The 13,956-nt window shown below is 42.1% G+C and overlaps 1 protein-coding gene across 2 annotated transcripts in view; it reads left to right on the forward strand.

The window, feature by feature from the left end:
* Nucleotides 1-9,894, forward strand: part of CC2D2B (coiled-coil and C2 domain containing 2B) — a 94,202-nt gene extending 84,308 nt beyond the window's left edge. For both annotated transcript variants that reach the window (XM_021074243.1, XM_021074242.1), the window contains 3 exons: nt 3,132-3,190; nt 5,399-5,576; nt 7,997-9,894. In XM_021074243.1, coding sequence (XP_020929902.1) covers nt 3,132-3,190; nt 5,399-5,576; nt 7,997-8,185 — 426 coding nt within the window. In that variant the 3' untranslated portion in view covers nt 8,186-9,894. The remainder of the gene's footprint in view (nt 1-3,131; nt 3,191-5,398; nt 5,577-7,996) is intronic.

Consider the following 13,956-nt stretch of genomic DNA (forward strand, 5'->3'; position numbering starts at 1 on the left):
CTACTCTAATTCTTCTACTTACAGAAAAGAGGAATTGAGAAAAAGGTATCATCTTAAATATGAATTTAGGTTTTAAATTAAACATTTTTAAATGTTCATCGTGAAATAAAAATTATGTTAAGATGAATTAAGAATTAAGTTCTTACTTTGACTTAGACTTTCTACTCCATATCCATGGCCATGGTAAAGTATAACAATTGAAAAACAAAAGGCTTATCTGGAATCCAAACCATGGTCGTTATCTCATGGAATAGGAGGACAGAGACACTAACAGTGAGTGGGGCCCAAAGAGGATGGCAAGCAAGACCTGAAAATTCTTCATGAAGTCCAGAGAACCAGAGCCAGTCTCCCTTTGTGAAGCCAGGGACTGCAAGGGGGCTCCCCTGTTTTGCTACTCTTGAGAGAAGATGGGAAAACAAAGCTGCAGACTCAAGCTCCTGCGGTACAGAGTGATAAATGCCACTATGGAAGAAACAAATGTGCTTTGGGGAGCACAGAGCAGGAGACCTGAGAGGGAGGGAAGTTGCAGAGGCTTCCTGGGGAAAAAGTGATGACCAGGGGTGAGGAAGGGTGAGCAGGAGCTGGTCTAGATGAAAATCAGGGAAGAAGATGGTTGGGACAGAGTGAAAAAAAAGCAGGCATGAAGACTTACAGTGGCAAGATGTCAGTCAAGGAGCTGAAAGGCCAGCGTGGCTGCTGCCAGGGAGTGAGCAGAGATGAGCTTAGGGGTGACAGGGTCCTGGTAAGGAATTGAGCCTTTATCCCCAAGGCAATCAGAAGTCCACATCACCAAGGCAAGGGCTTCCAGGATCAAAATTGTGTTTTTAAAAACCACTCTGATTGAGGGTGGAAACCAAATCTTTTGCCAAGTTGAATATATAATTATAAAAGCCATAGTTTCATTTGACTTGTGTCTCTATTGATTTTGTTCCTATGGCCTAATGGCCCTTGATCTTCTGCCTTGGCTCACATGTGCCAGAATAAACCTCTGTCTATAGTGAACACTGTTTTTTTCCTTAATCACAATTGAGAATGCAAATTTGAGTGTGTATGATGAGAATGTGGGTATTCAGAAATGGTATTAACAGGGAAATCCTCTTGATGTTTTAAAGGATGTGAGGTGGGGTTTTTTGCCTGAAAAAAAATATACTAACACCCCATAAATTTATCAAGTCAGCATAACCCAGGCCTCTTTTTCAGGCTTGAAGGTGGCCTAGCTAGCCCACAAGAGTAGCTCAGATAGCAGTGCAGGGGAGGGCTTTGGCAGGCAGACTCCTGTTAGGGGCAGCAATTGGGGAATTCAGTTTATGTGTCGTGTCTTGGCTAGTTGGTGGCCCCTGCAGGATGTGCTGCAGTATATACTTCCCTTTCTCTAGTGTCTCTCATCTCCTGCCATGTTCTACTGTGGGGACAGTCCCTCCACCTGAGCCTGTTCTCTTGGTTCTCCAACCATGGCAGGCATCGGAACCCTCTGGAGGGCTTGTTGAAAAACGATTGTTGGGCCTTCTCCTCAGAGTTTTCTGATTCGGTGGATCTGAGGTTGCTGGCCTGGGAACCACGTTTTGGGAACCACTGGCTTATATCATCACCTGAGAGACGGAGCTTCCTCGCACCCTCCTGAAATATTCTAAGACCTAGAGGCCTGGCAGATATTTCCTCCTTTTTGTACAACCTTCATTCCACTTGTGAGGGGAAACATCTTTCCCTGTCTTTACAGCTCCTCTAGTTCTCAGCTCAGAAATATGCATAGAAAAAACTGTCTAGGAGTTCCCGTGGTGGCGCAGTGGTTAACGAATCCGACTAGGAACCATGAGGCTGCGGGTTCGATCCCTGCCCTTGCTCAGTGGGTTAAAGATCCGGCGTTGCCGTGAGCTGTGGTGTAGGTCGCAGACGCGGCTCGGATCCCAAGTTGCTGTGGCTCTGGCGTAGGCTGGTGGCTACAGCTCCGATTAGACCCCTACCCTGGGAACCTCCATATGTCGCGAAGAGCGGCCCAAGAAATGGCAAAAAGACAAAAAAAAAAAAAAAAAAAAAAAGAAAAGAAAAAAGAAAAAACTGTCTAAACCCACTCTTGTGTCTGTGTGAACGCTGCAGGGAGGGGAGGGATGGGAGTGGCTTAGACAAGTCCCCTCCTTCTCCCAGAAAATCCTTTTGCGGGAGGGGGGAGACCTGGGGCAACATGGGAGAGCGTTGCTTTCTGCTGTTGCTGGGGGGCCTGGCGCAAAGGCTTGGAGACTGGGGAGATTGAAACACGTGCGTGCGTGCGCACATGCATACATGCGAACACAGAGGACTTGCTCCTGCCAGCAGAAAGAAACAAATAATCAAAGATGTAAGATAATAAAGCATGTTATAAGAGTAGTAATAACAATATCTGATCTTTGTTGAGCAATATGTTCCAGTATTTACATGCATTACTTTATTTTGAAATCTTCGCATGACCCCAGGCAAGTAGGTACAATTATTGTCCCTCCTTTAAAGATGTAGTAACTGAGACCCAAAGAGGTTAAGTGACTTCACCAAGGTCACAGTTTATAAGTGGAAGAGCCAGTGCAGCTCCCAAAAATTACCTGGTAGAATCAATAAGCATGTCAGATGCTTGTTTGAATAAACAAACGGGGACAGCAGATCTGTCTTCTCCATGAAGAATGTCTTGTAAATCCATCCCCCCTCCCATGTCCTGGTGAAGTAGTATTAAAATCAAAGGAAAGACTGTGAGCTCGGAGCTCCTGTCGTGGCGCAGTAGAAACAAATCCCACTAGGAACCATGAGGTTACGGGTTTGATCCCAGGCCTCGCTCAGTGGGTTAAGGATCTGACGTTGCCAAGGTGTAGGTCGCAGATGTGGCTCAGATCTGGTGTTGCTGTGGCTGTGGCAACAGCTCCAATTGGACCCCTAGCCTGGGAACCTCCATATGCCATGGGTGCGGCCCTATAAAGACAAAAGACAAAAAAAAAAAAAAAAAAAAAAAAAGACCGTGAGCTGTGTTGTCTTTGTGCCTCTGCTATTGAGTGTTTTTGCCACACGAGACTGGTTTAGGTTCCTCTCAGTATATTAGCACTCCATGGGGTGACTCATGTAAAGACAGTCTCCCTAGAATCTTTTCTAACTTTTAATTGTCTGTATTTCAGCCTGAAGCAATAATTTATTCTGATAGTGATAAAGGCATGGTAGAAGATCTGAAGAACAGGTATGATCTTTTATTTATCTATTATGTTATCATGTTTTCTCCCTAAACTCTCATTCAGCCACCCTTCAGTCCTCTAGCCCAGTCTCTCAAAATATGTATTTGATTCAGCAACCAGAAGCCTGAAATGGAGAGTACAATGGTCACCTCCATTGAATTGTCTCTCTCTTGGTACATGCATCAAAAATCAGCCCCTCTGCCATCCATGACACTGCTTGAAAAGACAGGCCAAGTTAATGAGGCTGCCTCTGGAAAACATCGTTGAGCCTATAGTAATAATAATGCAGTAGCTAACACTTCCTGAAAGGACATGAAGGTAAATGGCCCACACCCTGGGGTGTGGTGAAAACAACCAAGCTAGGTGGTGGAAGCATTGGTACTGTTCCTCCTAGGCACCCGCTCCCAAACACACACACACACACACACAGGTGCCCTGAGGAGTTGTTCAGTTGAGCCCAGAGGGTCACAACCTTTGCATCAGACCTCACTCCTACTCCAGATGTGTCAGGAACTTCTAGATACACCTTCACTGAACTCATGCTGATACAGCAGGCTGGCGTGTAAGCCACCACCGAGTCAAAACAGAATATGACAAAAATCATTTCGCCACTCCCTTCTCTCACTAGCACACAAGCCCCACCTCTTACGCCCCTCCTTCTCCAGTTCTTAACAAAAAAGGAAGAATGCACTAGGGAAATGGTTCCCAACTTGAGGTTTTCATCAGAATTGCTTCTAGAACTCTTTAAAAACACAGGTGCCAGAGTCCCAGACCAGACCTTTTGAATCACTGTCTGGAAGATAGTGAAACACTTTATTAAAGCCCTACAGGTAGGCGTTCCCATCGTAGCATAGGGAAAACAAATCTGACTGGGAATCATGAGGTTGTGGGTTCAATCCCTGGCCTTGCTCAGTGGGTTAAGGATCCGGTGTTGCCATGAGCTGTGGTGTAGGTCACAGATGCAGCTTGGATCCTGTGTTGCTGTGGCTGTGGCTGTGGCTGGCAGTTGTAGCTCCTATTTGACCCCTAGTCTGGGAACCTCCATGTGCCACGGATGCGGCCCTAAAAAAAGCAACAACAACAACAACAAAGTCCTACAGGTGATTCTGATGTTATAGCCAGGACAGAGACTCCCTGCAAACTTGAAACTACTTAGTTTCTCTGTAGACTCAGCCATGAGGAGACCCCCAGCAGCTTCTTCTCTGGCACAGGAGACAGTGGTTCCACCCAGGGGAGAGGCTTCGCAGGAGGGCCCCATGAGCCAACCTGCACTGTGCTCCATTTTTTTTTTTTTTTTTAATTTCTTGTTTTTTTTCTTTTTTTTTTTTTTTTTTTTTTTTTGTCTTTTTGCTATTTCTTTGGGCCACTCCCGCGGCATATGGAGGTTCCCAGGCTAGGGGTTGAATCGGAGCTGTAGCCACCGGCCTACGCCAGATCCACAGCAACGCGGGATCCGAGCCGCGTCTGCAGCCTACACCACAGCTCACGGCAACGCCGGATTGTTAACCCACTGAGCAAGCGCAGGGACCGAACCCGCAACCTCATGGTTCCTAGTCGGATTCGTTAACCGCTGCGCCATGACGGGAACTCCTGTGCTCCATTTTCTCCACTCCCAGAAACAGTTCTTCACCAGACTGCGTTTCAGAGTTTGGGCATATAGGGAAAACTTCCTGCCTTAGTGGATCAGAGCATTCATGCTAGTTAGGAAACTGGTCATCATACTGATCAGTGCAGTGCCTCATATTCTCTCAATGCTGCTTGCTGAATTAACTGATCTAATAAACCCATTCCTGCTAACATTATCCCAGACCAGATGTCTGAAATTTTATAAAGGCATTTCTTGGAAGCACAGTGTCCTATGTCATAGGAGGGCCTGGAGAATAGGAATGTCAAACCAGTAATTAGATGGTAGGCAAATCACAACCAGTAGGCAGCTGTCTACAAACAGATAATTGGAAAACAGATGTGCCTTGGAGAGGTAATTTCTGGCTACCCTGGGAAGCTCCTTGCTTTCTCAGGCCAGGCAAGAGCCTGCTTTCTTCCGAACTTGATTAATGTGAAGGATGCCAGATATCCCGAGCCAAAGAGATCTGGTTTTCTCCTAAATCAAAAAAGTGTCAGTCTCATACTTGAGTAAAAGTGACAAAACTTTTTTCACATTTATTAAATGAGCTGTAATTTATCATAAAATAATCTTTGCATTCTTACTTTAGGATTGAAAGAACTCTGAAATGTAAAATAATGGAATGGCGACCTAAACAGCCAACACGTTGGAATAGACAATGTACTTTTATTTTACGAAAAATCCTTCCTAAACTAGAACTTGGCTCCGGAAGCTTTGTTTCGTCTGAAGAAGAGAGTGAATTTGAAAGACTATTACAATTCTATTGGGTTTGTATATGATTTAAGGCATCAATGGCATTCATTTTATCTATGTTGTTAATTACAAATGATAGTAATCTTAAATATCCCTGAAATGCCTTTTATCTTGACTCTACATGATACATGCTGTGGTATTAAAATGCAGTCACTTACAGACTGAGAAATTTCTAATGTAAAGAGCAGCTAGAACCATGACCATGTTTCATGACATTTTCTTGGAATCAGTGGTTATGTTTTATGATGCATAAACCACAAACTTTGGAAAGAGAGGCCCAAATGGAAACCACCTGCAACTAAGAAACTAAGAAATAATCTCTAGATGATAGTAACAGAATGGATTCCCTGTCCTTGGTTCTGGGCAAGAGAACTCCAGGCAAGCTTTAGTATTTTCTATATGCAGATTATTCTCAGAGGTGTACATCCAGCCTGGACTCCTCTCCTAAACTCCTCCCATATATTCACCACCACATTTGACATCATGCTAGATGGTTAAAAGGCATCCCAAATCCCAAGCTCAACAAGGGCATAATCAAACATGGAGGCCAGGCATTTGGGGTATTGTTTAAGTCCTTCTTTTCTTCCCCTGTTATATCCTCGGTTCTGGGAATCCTCTCACCTCCTCTTCCCTATGAACTGGTTTTTGGAAGCCCCATCCTCTTCCCTCTACTAACCCAAGGAGTAGAAGTTTCATAGGGAAACCCTCTGAGAGAAGCAAGGAAGAAGTCTGTTGGGAATTGGCTCTTAGGCTGCCAAAGAAGGATCTGTGGGTACTATGCATTCATGAACAGGGAGGAAGTTATTTGGTTTTGCTTTTTTAAAAAAAATAGAATTAGGAGGTAAATAAGCGAAGCATAGCTAACTATAAGCCAAGGTTTAAAACTTGGCGTTCCTTTGTAGAATTATCTACTGTTTAATAACATACATTCATAAACCTGGACTAAATCCTGCAAGCTTGGGTTCAAATCTTAGCTGAACCACTCACCAACTTTGACCAAGTTACCTAACTTCTCTATACTTTCTACCCCATTGGTAAAAATAGTTATGTTTTTTGTGCTTGTGGTGAGATGAAATGAGCTAATACCATAGCACCCAGCACTTAACAAGTATTTAGTAAATGTTAATTATTGTTTGTATTCTACATGGCAGGCTTGTGCTAGACACTGGGGTTATGACAGTAAACAAGACAGGTACAGTGGAGCATTTACAGAGACTATTGGCTAGCTAGAAAGACAGACCAGGAATTCCTGGCATGGCTCAGCGGAAATGAATCTGACTAGCATCCATGAGGATATGGATTCGATCCCTGGCCTTGCTCAGTGGGTTAAAGGATCTGGCGTTGCTGTGAGCTGTGGTGTAGGTTGCAGATGCAGCTTGGATCTAGTGTTGCTGTGGCTGTGGTTTAGGCTGGTGGCTACAGCTCCTGATTCGACCCCTAGCCTGGGAACCTCCATATGCTGTGTTGTGGCCCTAAAAAGACAAAAAAATAAAATAAAGTAAAAATAAAGAAAAGAAAAATAAAGACAAACCAGAAAACATGTAATTGCAATACATTTTGTTAAGTAAGCTAAGGAAGGACAGTATACTGTGCAATCACATGTGAAGAGCACAGAAAACAGATTTAAAGACCAGGAAAAGCCTCCTAAATTAAACAGTCTAAGGTTTGAAAGAGGCTTATGATAGTCATTTGTATATTCTTAAATAGGTAATTTTAATGGGACTATGGTCCTTACCCTTTGATCCTGTCATACAGTTATCAATAAATATAAACTGAATCAATGTTAAATAAACTCTTCCAAAACGCTCACTTTAAACCCTCATTTATAGGACCAAGAAATTTCCCTGTTGGCAGTTTGCTTTTTCAGTGAGGGTGCAAGTACAAGTACAATGTGTCCAGACTCTGGCATTAGACCGACCTGGCTTTGCTCCTCTCTCTGCAAAGTGGGGATTATAACAAAAACTACCTCCTAGGGTTGTCAGAGGATTAAATATGTTTGTGAAGTATTTAGCGCTGTACCTAGAACATAGTAAACACCCATGAAATTATAACTGTCTTTTTTTTTTTTTTTAATCTTTTAGGGCTGCACCCATGGCATATGGAGGTTCCCAGGCTAGGGGTCGAATCGGAACTGCAGCTGCCAGCCTATACCACAGCCACAGCAATGCTGAATGGAGCCATGTCTGCAACCTACACCACAGCCCATGGCAACGCTGGGTCCCCAACCCACTGAGTGAGGACAGGGGTGGAACTTGGGTCCTCATGGATACTCATTAACCACTGAGCCACGACAGGAACTCTGAAATGATAACTATCATTATTGTTCTATGACTACTATCTCTTTGAGGCTTCTGTAATCTCTTTGCATGCAGTAATTCCTGATCACCTACACAATTGTAATATGGGTTTCCTTGTTATTCTGTCTTTGGTCCAGGTCACAGGATTTCCTATCCAGATGCCATACACTGATGTACAGTCAGTTATTGATACTGTGTATCAAACTGGAATTCATTCCTCTGAATTTCCACAGACAGAATTTGCTCTAGCTGTGTACATTCATCCATACCCAAACAACATATTGTCTGTGTGGGTCTATTTGGCTTCATTAGCTCAACGTCAGTGAAAAGGAAGAAGAGAAAAGGAGAAGATTGTTCATGGCCCCCAACAGAAGTCAAAACTTCCCTGGTAATTGGGATTTTTCTATTCATCCTTAAGTGCAGATCAGCGTGAATCCAATTTTTGGTTCACTTAGTTAAATACGATGGAGACTCACTCCATGAGTCTTTCAGGACAAGACTCAGGCCTCCTCACAGGAGACCTCTTCAAGGAGGACTCTTTGGGAAGTCTGGCACCTTGGGTCACTGTCTATGTAGGTCTTCTTCTGGGAAAGAAGCAATTCTGGCCTCTCTCTAAAGCCAGTGTTACTCAAACCACGTCCATCAAAAATCACCTGGAAAGCCTTACTTAAAAATGCATATTCCCACATCCCACCCAGTACCTACTGAACCTGGATCTCTGAGAGTGCAGCTCCAGAATTGATGTTATTTTAAACAAGCTCCCCAGGAAATTCTCTTTACCTGTTAAGAGTGAAAACCTTGCCTTATAATGTCATTTTTACCAAGATGAGACTGGTACATTGGATGCTGGTTCTGATGGAATTCCTGGCAGAAATTATTCAGATAGAAACCTAAGGTCACTGCCTCTTAGGAAATAAAAGATTATTTCAGTGGCTAGAAATAAGAGGAAAATCTGTCATGTTGGGCTGAGGACTGAGGTCAGCTTCTGGAGCCTGCTCAAAAGTTTTCTCTTGAGATGCTACTGATCTGAAGTCCTTTCAGCTCCGAGTATTTGGAAGAGACTCACAGGAAACACTACCTAAATGCTTTCCTGGTTCTGTGAGAAATGGAGAAAATGGTCTTATTGAATCTTAGAGTTCCTTTGTTTCTTAATGAGCAGCCCTCTACTCTGCCCCTGGCGCTTTTCTGCTGCTTTTCTTTCACAATGTTGGCCCCAGGGAGACCCATCTGGGTCCTCAAGAAAGAGTGGACAGGGATCTAAGAATCCCTGTACTTTGCTGTATTTGATTGTTCTGTGCTACATTGAGAAAAGTATTCATACAGTTTATTTACGGTACATAACACCTTATTTTTTAAATCAAAAGATACAGATGTCTAAAGATTGATGAGAACACTTTATATGAGGTAAAAGTAAGAAAAAGAGGCTTCACTGCTCTCATTGCAGGAGCTCCGGGGCTTGAGTCACCCCAGCAAGCAGAGAGCAGAGACCCCAAATTCATCCTCAGGGAATCCTCAATCTGCATCTCCTCCCTCAATACACCTGAGTGAGCTGGTGCCAGAGAAGACCTCATTTATTTGCAGTGATGTTAGTCTTGGACCAAACTCAAGATTACTAGAAGAGTAGCGAGAGTCGGGAGGTGGGTGAGGAGAATGTTTTGCTCAAAGGTTAAAACCTAATTATGTGTGTCTTCTGGCATGTATCAGAAAACTGATCAGAATTTTTGCTTTTATTTGAATGTGTTTAAATGCTCTGTGAAGTTTTGTTACCAACAAGTCTCCAACATTGATTGGGGTAGCACAAAATGGTAGCCGTGGAAAGACAAGTTTGGCAAAGAAATGCCGAATTCATGCAGTTCATTTCTATGATACATTGAATGTTTATGTAGCTATTTTGTTAGCCATTAATGGTTTTAGAATTGATAGGCCGCTTTAAGAGTAAGGAGAAAAGTCTTCATAGGCAAGTGTATTATAGTCTATGTTATATCCATTTTTTATATTGATGTGTTCCTCAACTAAAAGTTTTTCCTAAAAATTATGTAATTGTCTGTAATGACCCTTTTATCATATTTGATTGTTTTTTTTGTGTGTGGGGGGGTTATTTTGTTTTATAAGCACACCTGTGGCATATGGAAGTTCCAGGGCTGAGGGGTTGCATTGGAGCTGCAGTTGAGGCCTACACTCAGCTCAGCAATGCCAGATCCTTAACACACTGAGCAAGGCCAGGGCTCGAACCTGAATCCTCACAGTGACAGTGTCGGGTCCTTAGCCACAATGGGAATTCCTCATTTGACTGTTTTAAAAATACATGATATTAAATGTAACATATCATTTTAAAATTCTTTAAATTAGTCCACAAATAATTATAGAGCATCCATTATGTACCAGACACTTCAGTATGTGCTGGAGGACAGGGGTGAAAAGAAAAAGGTCCTACCCCTGTGAAGTTTACATTCTTACAAGGGGAACAGCTCCTAAGCAAGTAAACAGTAAGTGAGTGAGATAATTTCAGCGTGTGATGAGTGCTATAAAGTAAACAAAAAGGTTGGTATGACAGAGAAGGAATTCAGTAGGGATGGAGGATATAAGCAGAGTAGCGAGCGAAGACCTCTCTGTAGAGATCATGTTTGCGCTGAGATTTAAAAGATGATTTATTAATTAGAATGGCATTCAGTTGCATGTAACAGAAACCTCATCACAGTAGCATGACCAAATAGGAATGACATAATGGCCAAGTCCAGAGAGGGCAGCCCAGCTCTGGTGCAGTAGCTCCCTGATGTCAAAAGTGTACTGGTCTTCATTCATTTTCTTCACTGTCTCTAAGGAGACTCCTGTGCTCTTTCTCAGTGGCTCTCAAACTTCAGCATGCATAAGAATCACCTGACGAGTTTGTTGAAACACAGATTACCAGGTCCTACCCTCAGAATTACTGATTCAGTGGGATCTGGGGTGCGGCCTGATCATTTGCAGTTACAAGTTCCCAGGTGATACTGAGACGGCTGATGTGGGAACCACAGATGCTGTAGCTTCTCAGTCATTTTCATGGCAAGAAAATACAGAAAGGGAAGGAGGAAGTGGAAGATGCAGCTGGTTTAGTTCTTTTAAAAAGCTTCCCAGGAGGCTGTGCCCAGTAACTTCTACTTATATCCTGTTGGCCAGAATTACCTCACTCCTGGCCACAAGAGAGGGTGGTGATCAAGTATTTTTAAGTGGATGTATTGCTCTCCCAATAAAATCAATGCTCTTTTGGTGAGCAAGTAGAGGAGGATAGCTATTTGGCGAGGTCTCTGTGGCTTCCACAACTGAGAGAGAGCCAGTCATGCAAAGACCTGTGGCAAAAGAGTTTCAGGCAGTAGAGGCTAATTACCAAGGCCTCTAGTCCAGAAAGAGACTTACGCGGGGGAGGGAAGGGGAGTAGCACATAAAGTTGGAGAGGTAGACCAGGACCAGATCATATAGGTCATGGTAGAGAGTTCATATTTTATTTAAGGTACAATAGCAAATCATTGGAAGGTTTTAAGTACCTGAAAAAAGTAGCATTTTTCCTTTTTATATTTGAGAATATTTTAACATTATTTTTAGTGCTACTCGTTATTTGTGCATAAAAAAATGATCATATTTGTAAATGCAAGTTTTATTTTTCTTTTCCTTTTTTGCTTGGGTCCCTGTCCCACTGTTCTCTGCTCCTCCACCCACAGTGTTTACTTCACCTGCCCCCTTACCAACCTTGTATTCTTCCACTCACCAACATTCTCACATAAACATATATGCATATGCTCCTCTTTATTTCATAAAAATGGGACCACATTATCTATGCTTTTCTTTATGTAGTTTTTCTCCTTCAAAAATTGTGAAAATACTCCAAGTGAACTAATGCATTCTTAAAGGATCCATATTATTCTAAAGCATGGGCAGGACGACTACAAGCATTTAAGCAGTTTGGTGCCGCACAACTCATAATATATGTGCAAGGACCCCTGGAGTTGTATAGTATGTAACAGCCCTAGTTCTGAGTATTATTTATTACCATTTATTCAACCATTCTCCTACCAATGAGAGTGTCTTTTGATGCACTTGGTCAAAGTGTTGTTTAGTTTTTCATACCCTTGCTGTTTTCCTAGGATTAATGCTATCACTTAGAGAGGACTATTGCAGTTTCACCTATAATTATGGGTTTGTCTGTTTCTTCTTTTAGTTCTGTCAGGTTTTGCTTCATGTGTTTTGAAACGCTGCTGTTAGATACACACAGATTTAGAACTTAGGTCTTCTTAATGAATTAACCCTTTTATCATTGTGCAGTGTTCCTCTTTATCCTTAGCAGTTTCCTTTGCTCTGAAGTCTATTTTTGTCTGATGTTTATATAGCCACTCCAGCTTTCTTTAGATTAGTGTTCACCTGTATATTTATATATGCAGGTAATTTATAATGTATTTGTATATACCAAGTAATGTATATTTTCATCTTTTTATTTTTAACGTATCTATATAATGATGCTTAAAGAGAGTTTCTTAGCATGCAGTTGGGTTATGTTTTCTTTTTTTAATGCCCTCCAACAATGTCTTTTTTAAATGGTATATTTATACTATTTATACCTAATATAATTACTTATGTTTGCAATTAGGTATACCATTTTATTATTTGTCTTCCATTTGTTCCCTCTGTTTTTGTTCCCCTGTTTTCTCTTTCCTATACTGTTAGGTTATATGAATACTTCTTAGTATTTCATTTTAATATATCTATCATATTTTTTACTATATTTTCCATATGTACTTTTAACGGTTTCTTTGGGGATTATACTATATATACTTAACCTTTCATAGTCTAATCAGAATCTATTTTTTACCACTTTAAGTGATTGTAGAACTGTTACCACCATTTATATTTCTTTCCCCTTCTGCCTTTATGCCATACGTATATTTAGTACAAAGAACTATCTCGTGCAATAATAAAGGCTGAGAGATCCCAAGATCTGCAGTCGGCAAGCTGGAGACCCGGAGAGCCGATGGTATAAGATCCAGTCTGAAAGCCACTGGACTCAAGACCCACAAAGTGCCAGTGTTTCTGTTTGAACCTGAAGGCTGAAAAAGATCTATGTCCCAGCTCATAAGCAGTAAGGCAGGAGAAGTTTCCTCTCATTCACAGGAGGGTCAGCTTTTTTATTGTATTCAAGCCTTCACCTGATTGAATGAGGGCCACCCACAAAGGCAGGTGTGATATTCTGATACAATAAGTATATATTTGATCTTTGTCCCAGTTCTTGACATAAGAGCTTCTAAAACCCATGGAATTTCCTGAGCGATAGGAGTGAGAGGAGTATCTTTTGATATTCATAAGCCCCTTTCAAGCATATACCTGAGTTTATGCCAATAAAGTAACTTTTGGTGGGCCCCTAGATAGCATCAGGATGGGGGCTGGAATCAACTGTGTATTTAGAGGGTTGAAACTCTCAGCCCTATTCCCTGACCTCTGTCAGGGAGGGGAGAGGTTGGGGCTTACATGGTCAATGACTCAATCAGCCATGCCATAAAACCCCCAAACAATAAAGTTCAGAGAGTTTCCAGGTTGGTGAACACATCAAGATGTAGAAGAGTGAGAAAGCGTGGAAGGCATGCCTGAGAGGGCAGGGTAGCTTCATGCCCTTCCCTGTACCTTGCTCTGTGCACCTTTTTCACCTGGCTTTATAATAAGCCAGTAATGATAAGTAAAGAGTTTTCCTGAGTTCTGTGAGCACATTATCAAACCTGAGGTGAGGGTCGTGGGAAACCTTGATTTTGAGCTGGTCAATCAGAAAGTAGTACAGGAGATTCGTGTCTCAAGTCCAGGTAGTCTTGCGGGACCGAGCCCTTAACTTTTGGAATCTGATATTAATTGCAGGTAAATTGTGTCAGAATTGAATTGAATTGTAGGACACTCAGTAGGTAGAGAGTTAGTAAATTGGTCAGTGTGAGGAAAAACTCCCACAATTTAGTGTCAGAAATGTTGCAAATAAAAACAGATTCTAGTAGGAGAGAGCAATATGCTTTAATCAGTCTGCAGATTCAAATGTTTATCTCATCCAAAAACACCCTTACAGTTACACTCAGAATAATGTTTGACCAAA

The sequence above is a fragment of the Sus scrofa genome, chromosome 14 (genome assembly GCF_000003025.6).
Source record: "Sus scrofa isolate TJ Tabasco breed Duroc chromosome 14, Sscrofa11.1, whole genome shotgun sequence".
Lineage (NCBI taxonomy): Eukaryota > Metazoa > Chordata > Mammalia > Artiodactyla > Suidae > Sus > Sus scrofa.